Source organism: Bombyx mandarina, chromosome A1, assembly GCF_030267445.1.
Source record: "Bombyx mandarina strain Sakado chromosome A1, ASM3026744v2".
Lineage (NCBI taxonomy): Eukaryota > Metazoa > Arthropoda > Insecta > Lepidoptera > Bombycidae > Bombyx > Bombyx mandarina.
In genome coordinates this window covers 17188256-17212682 of record NC_143234.1, presented here as the reverse complement: position 1 = coordinate 17212682, position 24427 = coordinate 17188256, and the positions used below count along the sequence as shown (strand labels likewise).

The following is a 24427-nucleotide window of genomic DNA, read 5'->3' as shown; positions in this document are numbered from 1 at the left end:
TAATTATTATCTGTCTATGATAACATTATCTAATGTGAATTGTTTTTGAGTTTAATTCACCTTTAAATATTTGAACATATTAGAAAATTCGAAACCTTTTACTTCTATTAAAAGTGTATAGTATCACATTTTGTCTTTTCTATTGATTTATAGTCAAAATGAGATCAGGGACCAAGAGTGTTTCGTTTTTGGTAGATAAAGAAATATTTTATCTCATTTGTAAATCGAATCAAACCAAATAGTAGTGCAATGCGTAGTTTCTTTTGAGCGTTCAAATAATTTTATATTGACACTAAATCTACCCTCCGACTCTCATTATTAATCAAACACTCATAAGAAACTCTTATTTACAAATACATAGTATAATCTCAAGAGAGTCGATTAACTATTAAGTTCGCATTCGTAATAAACGACCTACTAAAATTCCCAGTAATTCCAAAAATTTCAAACAAGTTTTTTTTTCTCCTACCTAAGCTGATAGCCTTGAGAGGTATTTCAGTGTAACCTTAACCAGTAGGTGAGCTCACGAGGCTCAAACCGGAGTGATGCTCACACTGACCCTAACAAGAGCAGTGCTTCCCCGACTCTACAACCGGATCGGAAACGCGACCCACTGAGAAGATCCGGCGAGAAACTCAGTGGGCTGTGTCTATGGGTTGATTCGCTTGTCGAGTCCTTCGTCGCAAGCAACGGGTTGGACGACGACGGTGACCGGGTCAAACAGGAGTCCAACGCTTGAAGAATTCAGAACCGACTAGCTACGGTTTCCCAAAGCATAGCTAACTCTAAATGGCTTAGACACACATAGGTACTAGTAAGGTCACAAATAATTTATAAAAGTACTTTATTATATAGAATGTAAAAGGAGACGTGATGCGGAGCAAAATTGACGATAAGAACCGATAAAACATAATCACACTTTACGATTGTGTCAAACGTGACATCTTTATCATGTCGCAGTCGTGTTGCGAAGAAAACATTTTTGACGCACTCAACAAATTACAGAAATATCTTCGGAGTACACTTTTTTTTTGATCTTCGTATATTTATTTTTGGCTCTGTATATTTAATGCAAAACTCTTGCTGAATAAACACGGTTTCTTTGTGTATTGGTTATTTTTAGAAAGATCTTAAAGATGTTAAGATAAAAAAAGTGTAGGAAATTTTTTTTGAATTTAAAATGTTAACATAGTGTTGGCTTTTGTTTCAACGTTGTTTGAAATACATTAACATAAACTTTTATAAGGTATCCCGTGTACTTAGTGGAAACAATGCACGAATAAACTAAGAAAATTTTCTCTCCCGCCAACTTATAAATATAAAGGATTTTTTAAGAGACAAGATTGCTCATCATTTGAGAGATATTTTAAATGAATTTACGACTCATACATAATAATTACCAATTTTTCATTCCATTTCATGAATTCCATTACAGCCAGTATAGTAGACGCGTTCCATCTTATAAAGATCACGAGAGTAACGCAAGGCGCAATTCAATTTATTATTATTATTATTCAATTATTAATTATTCTTTGTCCTTATTTTTGTTGGGTTTCAGTCACAGTGAAGTCTTTAGAGTGTAACAAACCGCCTCGAGCAATTATCAAATTCAGCACGAACCGATGTTCTACAAAGAGTTGAGGGCATACGGTTGGTCGCACTCCAGAGGAGTGAGTACGTTTAAAGTACCAATGGGGCGTTCTCTTTGTAGGAACGACAATCACTTTATGATCTATACTTAACGACTGGCAAAGTACCCGATCTCTTTAAAATCCTGTTTTTTTTTATTGCTTAGATGGGTGGACGAGCTCACAGCCCACCTGGTGTTAGGTGGTTACTGGAGCCCATAGACATCTACGACGTAAATGCGCCACCCACCTTGAGATATAGTTCTAAGGTCTCAAGTATAGTTATAACGGCTGCCCCACCCTTCAAACCGAAACGCATTACTACTTCACGGCAGAAATAGGCAGGGAGGTGGTACCTACCCGCGCAGACTCACAAGAGGTCCTACCACCAGTAATTATGCAAATTATAATTTTGCGGGTTTGATTTTTATTACACGATGTTGTTCCTTCACCGTGGAAGTCAATCGTGAACATTTGTTGAGTACGTATTTCATTAGAAAAATTGCTACCCGCCTGGGGCTCGAACACCGGTGCATCACTCAACACGAGTGCACTGGACGTATTATCCCTTAGGCCACGACGACTTAGTACTGTTTAGACTACTGTTTAGTAAAAGAAGCTTCATTTATTATGGCAATTGTTATTCTCAAGAATACTTAAAGTTATAATAGAACAATGCATCAAATTCCGCAAACTCCCATTGTTATTGAACGAACAGCAATTTAACAATTTAATTCAATCATTTACATTTTTCAATAATTTCATGACAATGACTTGTTCTGTTTTGTTTTGACATGTCTTGGACAGCAATTAGTTACGGTTGTGGATACATAGAGAAGCTCATACAGATGTATCTGTTTATGAATGGCCTTTTGAGTTGCGGTCACAGTTTGTGTCACGGCTGTACTGACAGAGCACGCGAAGGCAACGCTCAGATCAATACGAACGTTAGCCATTCAATTGGAATGTAAATAACATAGTCTGGGAAATGTTTGTGAACAATTCATTTGCCGTTTCGAAGATCGAGTATTATATTACGTTAATTCGAACGCTTTTAACCTATAAGTTATGTAGCCGAAATGCCGCAAGCGTGATCGAAAAACCGTATAAATTATCTGTCGATTATCAGAAGTTTTCTTTCGATTCGGCCAGTGAGATTGGAAGCGTATTTCAACATTTTCAACTCACTAGACTTCATTATCGTTTTACCCTGTCTCTAATGAGGACGTAGTGTGTTTCTTTCCTGATTCGTCCGGCGTTAAACACCTGGACTGTGTAATTAATTGTAAAGGGCGATTTTTATCGAACAGAAGTTCTTACATTACACTAGACGTTAATGTTTAGCATCCTCATATATCGTTGCGTTAACACGATTGATTCCGGTCACCGTCCTCGTCGAACCCGTTGCTTGCTACGAAGGGCTCAACGAGCGAATTAACCCATAGAGAGAGCCCACTGAGTTTCACGCCGGATCTTCTCAGTGGGTCGCGTTTCCGATCCGGTGGTAGATTCTGTGAAGCACTGCTCTTGCTAGGGTCAGTGTTAGCATCACTCCGGTTTGAGCCCCGTGAGCTCACCTACTAGTTAAGGTTACGCTGAAATAGCCTCTCAAGGTTATCAGCTTAGGTAGGAAAAAAAAACATTCTAGGGATTGATGTAATCGAATATTGTCCATTTATTTATATCATGTGAGACTGTAGAGGTGTTGACTAATTCAACATTTGAACTACTGCAATTATCGTTATTTGTTGGCTAGCTGTTTTTCTAATTGACATTGTAGACGTGCACACGACGCATTTGTTGCTGAGTGATCATGGACATCTGCAATATCAGAGGAAAAACCACGCTGCTATATACTGACTAACACCTCGCCTGTTCTTGACACAACAATAGAACAATGAATTTAACAGTTGTGTTGCCATGGTGACCTACGGTGTCCTTTCAATATATTAATTTAAACTAAATTATATTTAAATTACATTACGCGGTATTACAAAAGTAGCTTGTAACTATGCATTTCTCGACGTCAAGTTTACGGCGTAAAAGAAAAAAATGTACTGTATAATTATCTAGTGTTGTGAATTCCAGTTAGGAGAATTTTAATGTTGACCTTGAACTTTCTTGAGAATGTGTTCTCTGTGATCTTTGTTTAAGATAATATTGTTTGAAATGGTCACAATGTAAACACGTGCATGAGCACTAGCGGTATCATAGACGTCTCCAATTGTGAAATGTCCCAAACTCGAGACGTAATCAATAGTTTGAATTTTAAAATCATAATTTAATATGACAATGTATGTTATCGTGATATAATAAATTTGAAATAATCATAATCATAAATCATTATATTTGTCTTTTATAACCGGTTGTCTGGAAGAGATTGCTAAAGATAACGATACACAGGTAATTGTTATGTTTCGTTTTATTTAATGTTTTAAATAATTGATGTTTAATAAGTCACTGAAAGACGTAAAAATCAAGACGCATAGACCTTTATTCGGCTATGGAGAAAATTGTTTTGAACATGATTTAGAGAGTGACTTTAATCCTTGTGACATTAAAGAAAAGTTAAAGAAATTAATTTATCGAACACTGAAAATACTTATCTTCCAGTAAAAGATCTTTTTGTTTTAAGAGAGGTCACAGAGCTATGAAAATGTGAAACACATTTAGAATATAAAACGGAAATAGCGTGGGTCGACTGTGTCCCATTGAGAAAATCGTTTTGGATAAGATTCCGAAAATATCTTTGAATGCTATGACGTCAATGCTCTACAAAAGGGGAGGGCAGGTCGGTATTAAGATTATATACGTGGGGATAACAGTACAAAAAAAATCAAATTTGACAATGACATAAATATCAATCCAAAAAACTGCAATGCTAACGAGAAACATAAAACTAATTGTATTTTTACACTTATATTTAATTCCTAAAGCGATATTATAGTATAATAACGTGAAGCAAAAACTTTGTATCCCTTTTTATGAAAATTGCGCGGACGGAGGAATATGAAATTTTACGCACTTATAGAGAATATAGAGAAGAAGTGCACAACGCTAATATTTTTTTAAATAATGCATAAAAGATACATTAAATCAATAAAGAAAACATTACACACACTACGTACCATGTATTTGACGCACACACGCATGCATACTATTTATTGTCAAGCTTTTGTTTTTGGCGTCTGTTGTCAAATTGAGAATAGATTAAATATTATTTGTCTTTGTTAATATTTTTTATAGTGTAGTCTTGGCGAAATTTGTGATTATAGAAGTATAAAATACAATCATAATGGTGTACAAACTTACAATTCCAATTAATTATAGTCGAATTTCGACTACTGCGGGACCTCTAGTAGTATAATAATGTGCTTTTAAGCAGATGTTTGTCTGCTCGTTTGTGTAGTTTCTTTACACCGGCTAAACAAAATTCCACATGTTTTTCAGATGTATTTAGATGAGATTGGGTAAACATTTAGTCTTTGTTCCATCGAATTAGATCGACGAATAAATACATTATTCGTATATTAAATTACAGGCTTATTTATTATTATTTAAAAAAAAATCGTACCTGCTTAAATGAGTGTAGCTATTAAGAGCGTAAGTTAAACAGATGCTCGGATCTATTTATTTATGTGGCACGGTTTTGGCGAAAACAATTTTTACACGAGAGGAAAGAAATAAACTGATTTCGCTCTTCGTGAAATAGTTTCAAGAGTTCAATAGCGATTCGGGAATTTAATGGAATTTCTTCTAAGAAGAGATAGAAAGATCAGATACGGTTAGTCATACAAATTTGAACATCGAATATTTAAAGAACCGGAATGTGAGTCAGTATTTCAAAACGTAAATAATTTAATGATATGCTCAGATTTTATGTTTACATGGTTCAACAAGATGTGACAAAGTCATTAGCGTACTTTATTTTAAAGAAAATGCATAAATTTAAAAAGCTGTTCTTTAAAGACATTAATTTAAGAACAAATGTGCCTGATAAATTCAGTTAAAATTGTACTGTACTATTTTATGAACATCTAATTGCAAACAAAACAGTAGAAGTTTCAGTACTTGTAAATAATTAGTGCCATCGATTTAGCCTCCAACTGGAAACTGTAGAAGTCAAAGAACTCTGTAGGGCCAAAGGATCGATAGCAGACGAGACGGTACAATTTCTTACAATATATATTTCACAAATTATTGTGTGTTTAAAAAAGATCAATTTTTTTTAATTTTATTCAGCAAATAATCGATAGGGTCGGGTCTTAGGGCCCCAACTCAAGATTCCCTACATCATGGAAAGTAGACGTTGAAACATACTCATTTACCTGTGTATATGTATTTATTTATTCATGTATGTATAAGCTGGGTGTTGTGTAAATTTCATAAGTACGCGAATTCTGGAACTTCTCTGCGTTTTTTTTTTAAATCATGACACGGAACTGACCTAAACAGACGATCGAGTCATGAACGCGTTTCTTTGAAACATCGATAAGTCATCAAAACCGTAACTTTCGTTTTCAACATCAGTACTTACTGTCTGTGGAATTCTAAGTAATATCTCTGTTAGTTTTATTTACGTAAGACAATTCTCTTTAGAAGTAGAAGAAGATTGATTACAAAACGAAACTTCTTCAAATCGTAATTGTTCTAAATGTCATTATAAATATTTATGCGATCATTAATTATGAGATGAAAATAAGCTATTTTTTTATTATTGCTGGAAAATTTTCATAGCTCAAGTAAATGATAAAAACACAAACAATAATTATTATAATGACACGAATGACCGAGACCAATTGTCTGGTTTTAAACGTTTTAATTACATTAATGAAAAAGAAAGTGGATAGATATTTTATGTTATTCAATCCGAAGTAGGTATTCATTTTATCCAAGGAGTTTTTCATCGATATTTGTTTCCTCGCGCATGTTACACATGCAACTTTATCGCTCAAATCGAAGCACCGATAACTCAGTCAAGTGATACAAAAATCGATAAGCAAATACATACTTCACATCCAAACATCATATACATTCATAGAAAAAATTGATAGGGACCATTATTATTGAATTCAATAAGCATTGGGCCAAAATAGTATAAAAATAAATAATAGCTGAAAAAGAGTTAAGAAAAAATGACTTTATTGTAAAAAAGCGTGGGGTGCTTTCAGGATATTATCAAATTAACCCTTCTACTCATATCGGTTCATAAAATATTTATAACTACTGATACCATGCACCCCACGCTTTTTATTATTTATCAAATTTATTAAAATTTATTTTCTATTTTTTAGTTGAATTTTCTATAAAAGCATATTTTGTTAGTTTTTTTAAACTATTATTTATTTTTAATTTTTTAGTTGAATTTCAATTGTTTTTTAAATATTGAATTGCCATCGGTCCTTAACAGGTATACCAAATTTCGAGTTAATCCGACGTTTTGAAGGGGGTCAAAATCATGTTCAAAGATTCCGTTACATACTAACACACATACGTCTGAAGCTAATAAAAGCGTATTAAAAATAGGCACCCACCTGATCTGGACTAAAAGAGCTGTCTCCGCTGGCGTTTCTTTCCTGGTTCTGTGCTGTCCTTTCTTGTTTGCAAGCCGTGTGGTATTCTAGCCTGGCGCGTTCCACCTTCTGAAGTAATTTCGACCATGGTTTCTGGGCCTTCTTGAATGCTTCATCCATTTCCTTGCGTTCTTTTAGTTGAATCATTGACTGTGGACAAATGAAAAAAAAATTACTATGTTATGTAATGTACAGATAACACATGGACCACCTGGTTTTAAGAAGTTATTAACGAAGCCCATAGATAAAGCAACGTGATTGCGCCGAAGTCGCAATTATTTTGGCAAAACCGCTGAGTTACCCCTTGACCGCGACGTATGATTGCTTTGAGACAGAAATGAAAGGATTATGCTACGAACTAATGGATACTTTGAGATTTAAGTGTTAAGAATAGTAAGGGTGGTGCACGTAGTACACGAGAACACTTGCACTACGGACGGATGACAGAGAAGCTAGAAGTAGCTTCGGATTATATCACGGTAATAAACGTTCATAACGTAAATAATTTAAATTTAAAATTGTAATAGCATTGAAATGCAAAAATACATTCATTTTATAAAATTCGTGAACACGAACCGATCACGTTAACCGTGGAACGGCAGTATATACTTAGCACATTTCGCGAATTTCTAAATAAGATAAGACACGAATAATCTTGTTTGACTATACTTCAACGGCTAAGAACTTACACGACATTCCATATTCAAAATTCATTATTCCGACATTCCTTGGTTATCGAATGATCATTAGAATACTATGCAAATCCCAAAAGAGGACTATGATTTTACCAGTACTGGAGGGAAAGGAATGGAATCTAATGTGGAGATATACTCGACCAGGCCAAGGTACATCCGCGGCTGACAAGCTTCAAATGATGATAATGATGATGACATCATTAAATAAATATAACTGAAGAAAGACGAATAACATAAATAAAATTACCTATAACATAATACCATTCATTTATGTAGGTAATTAAATAAAGGTATGTGAAAGTAAATGTATATGGCATATAAAATGAACCAAATAATGTAAAGGTGTACACATACATGTATGTTCATAATAATATATCTAATTAAGTAATATGTAGTATTTTATATACTCGTAGTTACCATATCAAAAGTATCAGTCGTCTTAGAAATAACACGTTCAAACAGTGTTTAACTTATAACTAGATTCCGATTGAATGATGTCGTTTGCATTGACGTAATATCTATAATACATGCTATGTCACGCCCGCTTGCTTCCCAAGTCATGCATGTTGACTTGTGCAATACTGCATAGTACTATTCATTAGCAGTTTATCTTTTATAATGTGCAAGTTTTTATTCTTGATCTACAGTCCACAGTATAAATATAAGTAGTAGTGAAATCGTCAACTTTAAGAAGAAAAAAAAATTATATATTTTAAATGCGATACAGAATTAATAAATTTGTCTACGTACATTTGAATTTATGATATGTGTGTGTGTAAGTAAATGAAGTTGCATAAACTTCTAGGTCGTTTTTAATGAACGGTCCAAAGTCGTAGTGTGTAAGTAGTTTTTTTTTTATGGAAAAATACACAACCAGAGATGTAATATTAATCCTGTATAATTAAAATTAAATCGGTACGTATGTTATTTCAGATCAGAAACTTTGTAATCCGAGAACGAGATGCTCAGTAACTCAAATTATCCTAATATTTTGTTCGTTTAAAAATAAAACTTAATACATCATCGTGTAGTTGTCTCCGTCTAAAGAATAAAAAATTAGATACTTAATAAAAATGATTTTATTAATATATTTTCCAACCAGTGGATATTTCCGCTTGTTTTTTATTTTTGTATTAGCACAAAACCGCTATATTAAAAAAAAAAACAATAGAACATAAAATTCGTTTCTAAATTTAAGTTTTAAATGAATAATAATATTTAAATTCAACTTACAATGCGTTTATATAAACAGTTTACGTTTAATTAAGCACGTACACGAACATTATCAATGATTATCCACAAAATAAAATCATTATAACAAATACTGTAGATACCGTATTACGGCATCGTACAGGAATTCAAGATATATTATTATACAGGGCACTAATGTTTTGAATGTTTTCGAATAATTTTAAATCCTTTACAATTGATTAAGAACAATTAAGATTGATCGTTATTAAAATTATAATTCAAACCATCACAATGGTAACACAAATAAACAAGAAGAGTTATATCTACATCCGGCGTCCCTCAACTCGAGCATAGCTGATGATTATACATATAATATTTTATTGGAAAAACTACAACGAACACTAAGTAATATTATAATCACTGCCCTATGGATAATACTAAATCTAACTGCATCGGGATTAGACGTCTTAGCATCAGGAGCAGGCTTAGGGCCTCTGGTAACCGTACTCTTTGCTGAGTTCGACGTGAAACCTAACCCATACGTTAGCCCGCTGAATTTCTCGCCGAATCTTCTCAGCGAGTCGCGATTCCAATCCGGTAGTAGATTCGTTCGTGAAGCAGCTGCCCTAGAGTTGTTGTCACCTCCGGAGGCGCTCAGGCAGCTGTTAGCAAATACCCTCCCTCCTGGCTAAGCCTTTGCTCTCCCACTTGTCCTAGCGAAAGGCCTTGAGGCCACCAGTAATCCTTCATTTATAAAAAAAACGAAAACTAATTTGACATAATTAAAACTACTTTTTACGGTGTAATCGCAGATTTACATCAATTTTTTATTATTTCTGACGTTTTGCATATTTCAGTTTTCATTATCACGGACTAATGTTTATTGAACGGTAAGGTATATTCGCCAATATTTTACAGCTCATTTCGATGGGAGTTTTCAGAAAAAAAAGAAGTCTAATTTTAAGCCGTATTTACGAATAATCTCATCTCATAATAATTAAAAAATGTTTTCTAATAGATACAGACGTCGAATTACAACAATGAAGTACATTGTTATAAAATGATAATGATATTATCAGGAAAAAACGCTCACGCGTTGTTTTAGTACCTAAATAATAATATGAGTACGGTGATCTACGTTAAAGAGTTACGATAACAGAGGACCGACGTTACATCACGATTATATTTATACAACGATACGTAGGTAATGAGACTAAAAGGTGGTTGGTTCACAAAATATTTTAACAGTATAAAATCATGAAGCATTGTTTATGTAGGTACCAAAAAGGACGCTTCTTCAGAATTATATGCTGAGGTTCCCCTTACAAGTGACTCGGAGCTAGTCGTTGCCGTTGGCATTTTCTTAGTACCCTTGTAGACAGACGAGCGCATTATTTAAAAGGACGCTTCTTTAGAATTATATGCTGAGGCTCCCTTTACAAGCGACTTGGAGCTAGTCGTTGCCGTTGGCATTGTTTTTATTACCTTTGTAGACAGACGAGCGCATTATTTATAAGGACGATTCTTTAGAATTATATGCCGAGGCTCCCCTTACAAGCGACTTGGAGCTAGTCGTTGCCGTTGGCATGTTTTTAATGTCCTTGTAGACAGACGAGTGCATTATTAAGAAGGACGCTTCTTTAGAATTATAAGCTGAGGCTCCCCTTACAAGCGACTTGGAGCTAGTCGTTGCCGTTGGCATGTTTTTAATGTCCTTGTAGACAGACGAGCGCATTATTTATAAGGACGCTTCTTTGGAATTATATGCGGAGGCTCCCCTTACAAGCGACTTGGAGCTAGTCGTTGCCGTTGGCATATTTTTAATGCCCTCGTAGACAGACGAGCGCATTATTTATAAGGACGCTTCTTTAGAATTATATGCTGAGGCCCCCCTTACAAGCGACTTTAAGCTATTCGATGCCGTTGGCAATTTTTAAATGCCCTTGTAGACAGGCGAGCGTACAACATACAAGTGGTTACAATCGCTCATCGAAGTCAGCAATGCCAGGGGAAGAGTCAAGCCAGTACCTAAAGCTGGTATTAAAATTGTAGCCACGCTTCATGTTAAATGGGCCGCTTTTATTATTGTGCAAACCAGGTATTTTATGGTTCTGAGAGCTTTCGATACACAAGGATCTTCTTATTTCTTCTCTGTTCTTGGAATTTGCTACTTCTCTTGAATTATTAGCTGAAACAGTTCGTATTATTTGATGATCAAACCCTCTACCATTTTATGTACGGCACTTAAGACTCAGTGCTCTTTGGCATTCAAGGCAGTTTTTGACCGATCGCTTGCAGATTCGCGAAAGCGACACGTGTCACTTATTTACCACAATGTTGTCATTCTAGAGTCTAGGCGTTTAGCTTGTAGCCGGGGTGCTTATTCCCAAGTAATCTTTGGACAACATAGCTTCTTATAACTAGATCAGCTGATTTTCCTTGACTTAGAATTAGGTTCGCGTTGAAACAAACTCTACAGGTTGTTAAAAATAAGGCAAGATCGTTTGCACATCTTATATTGAATGATTTTTTTCTCTTCTTCATTATTGATGTCATTGTATTGTCTCCGCATGAATTAATGCTTGCAGTCACTCCTGCAAAGTACTTACTTCCTCTATCATCATTCTTCTTCTATTCTTGCAACATAATCGTGTCCAAATTTTCTATCGGTTTTTTTTCTGCGTCTTGTAACTTTGTATGCTGCTGTCAATTGATAATTTCGATATATCTTAGATATTACAATCGAGGTTAATCTGATAAAGTTGTCATGCTTATGAATTTGAAACGTGATATTGAAATATTCAAAAACGTCGGAATAGCGCTGCTCAATGCGTGATCGTCTTTTAGAGTTGTACTCGTTATTATTAAATACTAGCTGACCCGGCAAACTTCGTAGTGCCTCAATCGATAAATAAAAGAAGTAAACTTTTGTATAAAATAAACTTTAACACAAACAAAAGGAATCCGAATCCGTCCGACGCGACGGGGGACACATCGAAGGAAAAACAAAAATTTTATTTTTATTTAATTCCGAGCATTTTCATATTTATCTACCTTTTAAACTTTCTCTGGACTTCCACAAATAATTCAAGACCAAAATTAGCCAAATCAGTCCAGCCGTTCTCGAGTTTTAGCGAGACTAACCAACAGCAATTCATTTTTATGTATATAAATTGGGTTTAGTTATCGATGTCTGTGACGGTTAAATCACTGAATAATTAGCACTTACTTATGTAGCGACATATATGTATATCGCTACATGTTACGTTTAAACTTCGATTAGATATTCCAGATTATCTACACGAAATTGGTATCAGTGTCATTGATATCTGGATTAAACATTTTATGATAAGACATGCCAAGTAATAACGAGCAATATGCCAAACACGCTCATCTGGACACACATACTGGAATGCTATTATATTTTAAATTTGGATTTTCTCTGATTGCGCAAAGGAATGTTTATTATACATATATATTTAAGTCTTCTTCATTTTCTATTATCATAGATGAAATGTTAATGAAATTTTCTGTTCAATAAATATATCAAATTAAATACTTTCAAATATTAAATTATTAATAGTCAAACGCAAAGCTTCTGCAATTCGTCAAAAAAAACTACATTTGGACAGCATAGTAACAAATTTAAAAAGTTTTGCTAATTATGATGCTAAATCCATACCATATATTTTTTTATTTGAACGCGCGTTTACCATTGTTTGCATTTCGACGTAAAAATACGCTCTGTACACACGACAGCGTTTCCGCATATCTGATGTTACGTTATCGAATATTACGCGCGAATGCTGGAATTCTGTTAATAATGCCAAAACTAGATTGCCAGAATTATCTACGTGATTACGCACTCGGTAAATATAGGTACTCCGGTTAATTATATTTGAAAATTAGTCTTGTTTAACGTTTTATAAGCTTTTTTTTGTATTCCACTCCGATCACTGTCCTCGTCGAACCCGTCGCTTGCGGCGAAGGGCGAATTAACCCATAGAACAGCCCACTGAGTTTCTCGCCGGATCTCCTCAGTGGGCCGCGTTTCCGATCCGGTGGTAGATTCTGCGAAGCACTGCTCTTGCTAGGGCCAGCGTTAGCATCACCTCGGTTTGAGCCCCGTGAGCTCACCTACAAGTTAAGGTTACGCTGAAATAGCCTCTCAAGGCTATCAGCTTAGGTAGGAAAAAAAAACAACTAACTTTGCTGTAAATATAGTTTTCTAATAAATCCTTTTATGAAGTCACTTTATGAGTAAATTCACATATTCGAATCGTTACGATCGAGACCACGTTCCATTGTGGCGTAAAAGTAAAGCCGGCTCGGTAAAGGTCAGCCGGGTTATTTTCACTCTTTCCCTCGGAAACACTTGGACCCGTGCCAGCTACTACTCCGGCAAGAAGTCTTGATAAATAATGTATAAAAAAAAGTAACCAGTACACACGTATATACGTAATTATTTAGTATACAACTCGCCGTGAATCGGTAGTTTTATAGGATTTAGTTGTTGAAACGGTCGATGCCCTGTTTTTACGTTCGTTCCAGTAATAAAATAGCGCAGGATGTTTTTCTTTACATAGCAAAAAATATGTGAAGTGGCTTAAGTGTCGTGGAATGTGTGATCTCAGTATCTTACGGTAATTTCAAATTTGTGTATCGAATACAGAAACTATTATAATATACTAGTGGTCCCGCAGTAGTCGAAATTCGACTATAAATAATTGAAATTATAAGTTTGAACATTATTATGGTCCTATTGTAACAGATTTTGCCAAGACTACACTATAGGCAAATATTCGCAATATTAAAGATAAACAATACTATCCTATTTTCAGTTTGACTACAGACTTTAAGCAATAACAAAAGTTTGACAATACTTCAGTGCAATAAACAAAGAGTATAAGTGTGTGTGTCAAATACATGGTAGTGTGTGTAATGTTTTCTTTATTGATTTAATGTATCTTTTATGCATAATTTTAAAAAAATATTAGCATTGTGCACTTCTTCTCTGTATTCTCTATAAGTGTGGAAAATTTCATACTCCTCCGTCTGCGCAATTTTCGTAAAAAGGGATCCATGGTTTTTGCTTCACGTATTAATATATAGATACTGTTGCGCATCAAAGTTTATATATAGTTAGCAAAAATAAACATATTTATCACCGCAATTTAAATGATAACCAATATTTCTATTACTCATTAAACTAATTGATCCAAGGTAAATTATCCCCTTATTCGCTTTATTTCAAGGTCGATTTTAGTCTTCGAAATGCGTTAAAGAAACGTTAATTTTAATTGCTAATGATCTTTAAGCTTATCATATTATTATGAATTCAAATATTTTTTTATTAGAATCAAATAAAATTATGTTAATAATTTCAAATGGTCAAATCAGGTTTTACTGTAAATCGAGGCACTAATCCAGCGGGTCAGATGGCCTACTAAGCTTATGACATATTAATTATAGCTATACATCAAAATGAATTTATTCAATATTACATATAGATTCAATGGAAAGTTGTGATGTTTTTAATTTGTTGTTTATTTATTGTTATTACTCGATGAACTAACATTCAAATTTGATTTATTTCCAGATAACCAAAGGTTTCAATAGGTGTTTTATTGTGGAGGCGCGAATTTATTGAATACACTGCTAGATAAATTGAATGCCTCGCCCAAGGTTCGTCATAATATCCGCAGCTGCACTGCCGCATCTAGCGGAATTCCCCGATCTCTTTAATCACTAGTGTTCGAAACCAATCTGTGGGTTTTTGAGTTTTTACAACACGGGTCGGGTTTGTCGGTACATTCGCGACTTGAGATCTACCACTTCTGCTTGCTTTTAGAATGAGACGGTACCCTCATGTGCGACGGTTTTCGCTACGGTTTTTCATTTTCACTTTTCCTTATCCATCCTCGACCTAAAGCCTTCTCCCTAAGTGACACGGCGTGATTCAACAAGGTCATCGGTTCCGGTGAGTGATTCGACAATATTTTGTTAAAAAAGGACATACGGAGCCGCGGATCGCGGCACGTGTTCGACGGGCACCTCGTGCTGGTTTCCGGAGCCCTAGGCTGCCACGAAGGCGCTGGGTTCGGATCGAACAACTATTTTAGATTTAAACTTTAAAAGTTTTAAAACTTATTATAGAGTCACCGTCTATGTTAAAAACGAAAGCTTCAAAAACTTTTCACAAACAGAACGACGATTACAGATTTAGATATACATACAAATGTATGTCCGTAAGTGTTGGTACAGCCGCTCCGCCTCTGCGGTAAAGCAATCACGCGTACTAATTCGAAGGGTTGAATAATCATTACGTTGTGGTTGTTGTTTCTATGGGTACAGTGGTCGCTCGGCTTAGTGTGGAATGAATGCCAAATTGTTCCCTTCCCAGTAACGTACAACATTCCATCCAAGGATTATGTCGATTAAATCGTTTGAAAATATTTATTTAATCCAGAGTAGAATATGTTTAAAAGGCAAAAGTGTATAGTCTCTCTTATGACCCTATATTAGTTAATAATTTATGTAATATGGACTTCTAATCGGGAAATACTATGTATATTCGTTCGTATTAAAAAAGAGTGTTATTGATGTATTGACATTATGGACAATGGGTTCGCTTGAACATATTGCTTATCGCGACAGATTTAATATTATATAATACTGAATATAATATACAAAAAATCTTGTTGAAATTTGAACAGCTATTTATTAGTAAAAAAAATCACATTATAGGAAGTGTATAAAAAGTACGATATATATCTACGCACCATACTCATAATATATACTAGCACGGTACATATCTATCTAATCTAAAATAAACGTTACCTAAAAGAAAAGTCTCCGTGATAATAATTTATCACATCCTACTTATCACATCTAGTGTTTACGACGTAGTTGATAAAATTTCAGCATGTCTAATAAACATAGAAAATTAAAATTTGTAGCTTGGCTTGCTTTATTATTTATTTAATACTAGCTGACCCGGCAGACTTCATAGTGCCTCAATCGATAAATAAAAAACTTTTGTATAAAATAAACTTAAAACAAACAAAAGGAATCCGTCCGATGGGGGAAACATCATAGGGAAAACAAAATTGTTATTTTTATTTAATTCCGAGCATTTTCATATTTATCTACCTTTTCAACCTTCTCTGGACTTCCACAAATAATTCAAGACAAAAATTAGCCAAATCGGTTCAGCCGCTATATACATATACATATAGGTTATTATATTCCGTTCAGTCTTATTCTTTTAACCAACAAAAAAAAATCAATGGTTTTATTCATTATGAAAAAAAATCACGTTACCACATAACGGTTTCAATTATTATTTTCTAAAAACAATTCGTAAATGGACGTGTTTTACTGTTTTTTACCATTTTCATTCGTAGCTTTTTTACTATTTGCGCGAGGCGTAGGCGGCGATTATTAGCAGATACAAATTTAGATTTTGTTTTAATTAGAAGATACAATCTCTATTTTTGAATTACTCACGAAAAGCACAGCCGTGCTCTTCAAAAAGGGGTCGCTCTACCGACAACGCTGCAAGTATCTCCTTCCGTATTAGGTTTGGTAGCTACATTCCTGCCAGCCAGCCCATACATTGGGCCGCGAAGGTCAAGTACCTCGACAGAAGGATGACATTCCGCACGCGCATTAAAACAATCCGTGACCAAGCGGTATTAGTACACGGTCGTCTCTATCCCATGGCCTGCAAGCGAAGTAAATTGTCCCTTCGTAACATAATGACACACTAGAAAAATTGTATATGTTTCGTCATAGCCTATGCGAGTGTAAAAAATTCATTCAGGCGGCCCCACCCACATAAACTCCAACTCCAAGTCATCCAATCCCGTTTCTGCAGGATAGCCGTTGGAACACGGCGGCATGTAAGGAATGTAGATCTTCACAACGACCTCCAGTGAGAATCGATACGTGACTATCTGAAGTCAACGTCAGAACGCTTCTTCGAAAAAGCGACGCGACACGATAATAGTCTTATTGTGGCCGCCGCTAATTACATATACGATCCAGACGATATGGGGCAAGCAAAACCGCCGTCACCCAAAACCTATCTGTTCTCGAAGCATTAGGCTCTTAAATTGTAGCCAATAGAAACAACCCATTGAGCTTCTCACTGGATCTTCTCAGTGAGTCCGATCCTGATGGGGTTGTAGATTCAGCGAAGCGCTGCTCTTGCTAGTGTCATTGTTAACAATTCTCTCAGGTTGAGCCCGTGAGTCCACCTAAGCCGTTCGAGCGTAGCTGGAATAACCCCTTAGGCTATTAGTAACTAGGTAGGGGAAAAAATGAATTATGGGGAGAACAGAAGTAAAATACGAGAAAAGAGACCAAGTTCTAACTAAAGCTTTATTGCTTATTGCTTCTTGTTGAGGAGGTCAGATTCTCGGGACTTGGTACACAACACTATTCTCTTAATACAGTTATATCCATATGACGAGAACTACGATTAAGGATTGGCTGTTAAGGATATGTTAACTTAGTTCTTAGTCTACTTCCTTACTAATTTTAAAATTTATATAAATAGCGTATATTCATACAATTTTACAGATATCGAAATTTTGAATAATATACAGTCTTCGTGGTCACGGATGACTACAGAATTGCAATAAGAATAGGTGAACAGTAGTTTCAATTTCATTATTTTCAAACCGGTTTTAGTGCACACAAATTACATTCCATACAAGAATGTCTAGAGGAGATCGTTTTCAGCGATAAAGCGGCCCATTGTTACATTCATTTATTGCTTTGGCATTGATATGTTTCAATGAAAACTATACGGAAAAATGTAGTTTATTCTGAACTTGACATATCTTCGTTTTCAGTGTACAAAAACATAACTATTCTTTCTTTTATATAATGAGAGTTAAAATGTATTATAGAAAATTCTAAAGGTGCACACAGCAGCGGATATTGGTTTGAAAACCGTTGTTGAATTTAAAACAATGCGAAACCGTCGTAAAAAAATCTCGATTGTGGTCACTACTTAAAAAGAAGTTAGACAAAAAATTACATACTTAATTTTTTCAAAATTACCTCATCAAGAAATAATATATTTTTTTCCAGCACACCGTTTTTTACAATATATTCGTATTAATAGTTGAAAATTTCTCATGTGTTATGTAGAGTGCCGAAAGATACAGACTACAAGGAATAAGGAAGACAAAGAACTCAGCTTAGTACTCAGCTTTCATGACTATTAGTAAAGATGCTGACACGGACCGGGAAACGACTCTAGACCATACTGCGTTGCCCGTAGTCATGGTTGCCAACCTAACTAACCATTTTTGAAGGCAACGAGTAGTGTTTGTTTTGCAAACAATAGCAATGTATTGATCAAAAATTATTGTACAATGGATAAACCTCAGTTCACACTTTTGGAAGATTATTTAACATTAAATATTACGAGTAAATAATTTACACTGTACATTATTTATGAAAATTGCAAATTTATATTATCTTGTCGCAGGTCAGTGAAAATAGAGCGTCTTTTATCGTCATAAGAGAGAATACTTGAAAGCGATGTTCACACTCACGGCTCTCAATTTTAAGGCTTCCGATTTAAGAAATATCGTGGGTCTTCTGATATTTTTCTTTCTTTGGCACTCATATTTCCTACCACGCCACGGTAATGACAGCATCCTTAGGCAGTGGTCATCACTTGTAATTAAAATCGGTCGTTTGTGTTCTATCGACGACATTGAAAAACTATTTGGGTATAGGTAACTATTATTATGTAAATACCATAGAGGAATGCATTATGAAAAAAATGTAGAGAAAAAAGTGGAATGGAGGGTGGTGGATTACAGTGTCTCTAAAAAAATTCGTGGGTATGATGATTTTTATACTACTTCGATGAGCTTTGCTCATTAACCAGAAGTACGTACTAAATGAAAAATTTATCAATCATTTAACGTAGACGCGTCTTGGCAATCTTAAAACATGAATAATGTACCTACGTCTTGACACTCTAAAAACATGAATAATGTAAATAATCGATGTCATCACTCACCCTTGGCACATTCAATATTAATTTTATGTGATCCATAAAGGAGCGACGCCGTTAATATTTGCATTCGATTAGAGTATTGCGTATTAACACTGAGTCAATTCTATTGGAAGAAAATTTTCAATAACATCGTACACTCGTAAATGCGTTTTACCTACCTTATAATTTAATTAATTGCTTTTTTATTGTGGTTAAGTAATCAATTCGATGTAAGAAAAAAAACACCGGCTTACATTAGCAGATATTGACATATTAAAAGCACATTTTTTTTTACTATGCGTTCATTTTTTAGATCTACCGTACTTTTGTCGTAAAACAATCATATTATTAAGTAGTTGTAGAAGGATGAGGAAAATGGCTATTAAATTAAATAGAAACTTAACCGTTTGTCTCAAGGTAGGTGGGTGGCGGCATTCTCATTATGTGGGGATTTGGTAATTTATTTTTATGTGTTACAATATCTCTTCTCACGTAATCAGCTCAACTTAGCAAAACATAACGATTAGTATTTTAATAGTGCGCAACCCTAATTAAAAAAATAAGGATGGCAGAATCATCATAATCAAAACTATTTATTCATCTAGTTCCAAAGTCGAGATAGGTTGAATGCAAATAAAATTTATTATTAGAGTACGTCTTACAGCGACGAAGTTGGGACTTAGGTCACGTTTCCGCCTGTCTACCTGCGATGGACCGTAGTTCGAGACGTGTATTATTCATGAGATACCATGTTTGTGCTGAATGTATCGCACGTGTTTCAATTCTATACTGCTTCTGTGTATACATAAACTATAGAGGGTACATACGACATCTTACATTTTTGTCTTCAAGGCCTTTTAGCAGAATCTATCATGGCACTACAAAAAATTATTATAAAAGCATTGCGGATGAAATGCGATTTAAGTTTGAGTTAAAATTACGATACTGTAAAATCTATAGCAAGTATAAAATTTAATATTCTACATAGCAGGACGAGTAGTGTGTGATGGATACGTGTCGAATATCTATTAATTTTCATGGGATGGACAACATAATCCCTGTTCTGGTGAAGTTGGACAGGTCTTTGGGCCGCAAAAAAGGGTATTATTTCGGCAAACAGCGAAAAAGCTATTTACGGACCCTTATATTATAAAGAGCATGTTTCAAGAAAACTTACATAGAACGGAGCCAACAGTAGAAGAAACACAGCGAAAACGTAAAACAGAAAAATAATTACGACAAATTCTATAAAGGTAGCCTCTCATAAAATACTATTAACGGCACCGTAATCACTGTGTTAGACAGATTTTAAACTGCTTTTTATCAGATGAACTAGCTGACCCGGCAGACTTCGTAGTGCCTCAATCAATAAATAAAAGACCTAAACTTTTGTATAAAATAAACTTAAAACACATCAAAGGAAAAACAAGTGTTATTTTTATTTAATTCCGAACATTTTCATTGATTTATCTACCTTTTAAACCTTCTCTGGACTTCCACAACTAATTCAAGACCAAAATTAGCCAAATCGGTCCAGCTGTTCTCGAGTTTTAGCGAGACTAACGAACAGCAATTCATTTTTATATATATAGAAGAAGATAGATAAACGTAAATAGAAAGAAATATTTCTGAATTATTCTGTGTAAATTAACTTTGATTAATTTTTTATCGTAATGACGACAATCAAATTTAAACTCCAAATTGGACTACGAAAACGATATTCTGTATAGAGAAGACGCTTCTGGGTAGAGGGCAATTTAATTTGAATACTTCCCCAATTATGTTCTCCGATTTTGTTTAATTTTCTATACAGTTTTGGATACTTAGGATAATCGGTCAGGCATGACGTGCGATCGAATAATGCCGTAGAAAAGTCACTACTAACTAACTACTACACAACATAAACTAGTTCCATTTATTTGATATCTGTAGTAAGCGAATTATCACTATGACATTTTTTTCTTTACACTGTCCCAATCTGTTTTCATGTTATCTTGTTTCTATCAAGTTTCGTCTATTAAGCAATCTTTACTTCTTGTTTACAGCGAAAGAAGAAAAACAAGTTACATCACGAGAAGGTCTGTCATACAAAACAAAGAAATAATTTCTTTGAGAAAATATTCAAGATATTAAAATTTTATATAAAATAATAAAACTATTTTTTCACGTCACATTGTTAATTAGAAATGTTGCAGTGAACTCTTTAGTTTATATAATACGTATTTATTCTGTCCAGCGTAATTTTATTATCGTAGTGATTATAATTTTAAATAGTTGTCTTAGAAAGGTATTTTCTCTTTGTGTATCGTATGCATGTAAAGTTAAAATGTTTACATAATGTATTAGAAGAGAGTTTATATTTTCTGTGTATGCCAAAAGTTTGCACAATGAATGAACGTCTGGTTTAAATTTGAATAACAATTTGTTTGCTCTTTAAGCGAACAATAGGTGACCATTAGTAAATAAAAATACGAATTGTTGATGTAGAAATAGTTGAATTGTTAAAGGAAGCGTTTACAATAAAAAAGATTACATTATCTCTGACCGTTGAAGAAATATCATTTATATCAATCCATGTGTGCTCATAGCAAGCCAGAGAAGTTTAAATACATACCATAAAAAAAACCTGAAAATATACTTTCGCAATTCAAGTTTTTTATCATCTACCACATCTATCAGTCTCTCAATATTTGACAGAACATTATATTAACAGTAATTATCGCAGTAAACATTTGGCAACGATCCAAGCGACAGAGCTGTAACCGTATATTGTGATATTCGTTACATTACCGGCCCTGGTACACACACTCCCGGATAAGTACATTTTACGTATTTTTGGTGACAGCTGCTGATATGTTTAGACACGTGTGTAGCCCATTGAGCGAATCGACAGTTGTTTAGATGTAAAGTGGGTAAGTGGTAGCTTTGTAGCAAAGCTCGTCTCCTGTGACAGCTAAACAGCACTATAAGATAGACTTTTGCAATTCAGATATTTACAGATGTACTGAGAATCTCTTTTCTTGTCTCCGTCACGTGGATGGTGGTGGTGTGATTGCCTGCCACATTCTGCCAGAAGGCGTTACAATGCATTTGGGGGCTTTTTTTTCCTACCTAAGCTGATAGCCTTGAGAGGCTATTTCAGCGTAATCTTAACTAGTAGGTGAGCTCACGGGACTCAAACCTGATGACGTTGCCAACACGAACCCTAGGAAGACCCGTGCTTCGCAGAATCTATCATCGGATTCGAAACGCGACTCACTGAGAAGATCTGTCGAGAAACTGAGGGCTCTGTCTGCCCACTGAGGGCTCTGTCTGTGGGTTAATTTACTCGTCGAACCCTCCGGTGCTTGAGGTACCTAAAAGCACCGTTAGTGGGCCGGGAGGATCAGAAATGACGTGTTTTGGGCGACGTCGACTGCTTTCCATTCTGTCCGCAGGATAATTGATCTCCTATTGATGATATACCATTTAGCTTCCGGTGGACAATGAGCTCCACACCTACACTAATCAACCCTAATTTGTACTGTTTTTTTCCCCTCTATGACATTTAGAGCTGACTGTCGATGCAAAAGACATTCGATTATTGCCAAGATTTTTATTAAAGAACAGCGTTCATGTAAACGAATACCTCGCTGTAAATTTGAGCTAAAATTCATCTGCATTGCGAAATGTAATCTAATCAGACTCTACTAACATACAGTGAAAAGTAAACAAGTTGTAGTCATAAATTAACCAAGTATCTTTTTAATACTCGCATATATATTTTTTTCCTACTTATTCTAGTGACCTCGAAGGGTCAGGTTATATTCACCGAACGACGGTTTTTAATTTACGCAGTTTTATATGCGCTTGTGGCGCAGTGGCATCCATACGTTTCACTGATTCAAAAGGTCGATGATTCGATAATGAAATTCTTAATGTCTTCATTCTATGTACACTATAACTCACCTTATGATAAGTTTCCTTCTGCCAGTTCTTTATCTGTGCCATAACGTCGTTCACCAGCCTATCCCTGACGCTGAGGTGTAGGTCTGAAAGTCGTTCCGCTTCCACCATGCTGCCCTTCCAAGCAGCTTCCATTGTGCCGTATTCTGGTCCTGCAGAAGAATTACATTTTAACGATTGACTCATCATTATTATTATTATTATTATTATTAGTATTTTACAAACTAAAATCTTTTATCACAATACTATTAACTACACTACGAACTAATAATGAGTTGGGACAGCTTGTGTGTGAACGCATGAAGAAAATTTACACACATGATGAGTTCTGGTAATTGTAGCAGAATTTAAATCTCCATAACGTTGTTCGGGAAAACTACTATTAACTATAAAACAGACAGGATCGCGTACATCATGTATGATTGGATTCATCTTACGTCCTATCACTAGTAACCAGTCAAATCTTCACAGTCTAAGTTAACGGAAAGTGAACGATGTCGCCCAACTTGAGACGTTAAGGTACAAATATCCATTGAAGTGTAGCGACTGTCCCACCTTTTAAACCTGAATACTTCGTGACTGGATGGTGCTACCTATACTACTTCACGTCACTATAAATAACTACGCCTTAAATTACCAGTTGGAAAATATCAAGACATAAATTTTACTATTTCATTATTATTTTTACTACTACTACATTTAGTAACCTAAGGGGCTAGCCAAACTAGCCACTGTGGTTATTGTATCACGGGAAGTGGTCGAGATATGTAAATTGAATCAGGTGTATTCAAAATCGATTCTTAAATTCAGGCGCGTTCAGTCTAAAATATAAAACTTTACTGAAAATTAATTTCTGCTGGAGTAATTAAATGCTGAACGGCCGCACTGGGGACTCCGCAAGTAATTTTCTTCAATGTTCGTAAATATTACGGAGAGGAGACGGATAGCGAATCGAAGAAAAATGTATTTATTTTTTATTGCTTAGATGAGTGGACGAGCTCACAGCCCACCTGGTGTTAAGTGGTTACTGGAGCCCATAGACATCTACAACGTAAATGCGCCACCCACCTTGAGATATAAGTTCTAAGGTCTCATGTTTTAGTTACAACGGCTACCCCACCCTTCAAACCGAAACGCATTACTGCTTCACGGCAGAAATAGGCAGGGCGGTGGTACCCACTCGCGCGGACTCACAAGAGGTCCTACCATCAGTAAAATATATATATTGTAACATTTTGATGACTTTATTGCAGCTCATTTAGAGACTATTAAACTGCATATTCCAAAACATATTATTATTTAAAATAAAAATACATATATTTAAACATAACCTTGTTTCCATCTGAATTAGTAATTAAACTATTTGTTAAA

At 35.0% G+C, this 24427-nt stretch overlaps 1 protein-coding gene across 5 annotated transcripts in view; it reads right to left on the bottom strand.

Moving 5' to 3' along the window:
* Positions 1 to 24427, bottom strand: part of Synd (protein kinase C and casein kinase substrate in neurons protein Synd) — a 96968-nt gene that overhangs the window by 21894 nt on the left and 50647 nt on the right. For all 5 annotated transcript variants that reach the window (XM_028171702.2, XM_089739967.1, XM_028171694.2 and 2 more), the window contains 2 exons: positions 23060 to 23208; positions 7163 to 7351 (listed from right to left, as the gene is read on the bottom strand). In XM_028171702.2, coding sequence (XP_028027503.2) covers positions 7163 to 7351; positions 23060 to 23208 — 338 coding nt within the window. The remainder of the gene's footprint in view (positions 1 to 7162; positions 7352 to 23059; positions 23209 to 24427) is intronic.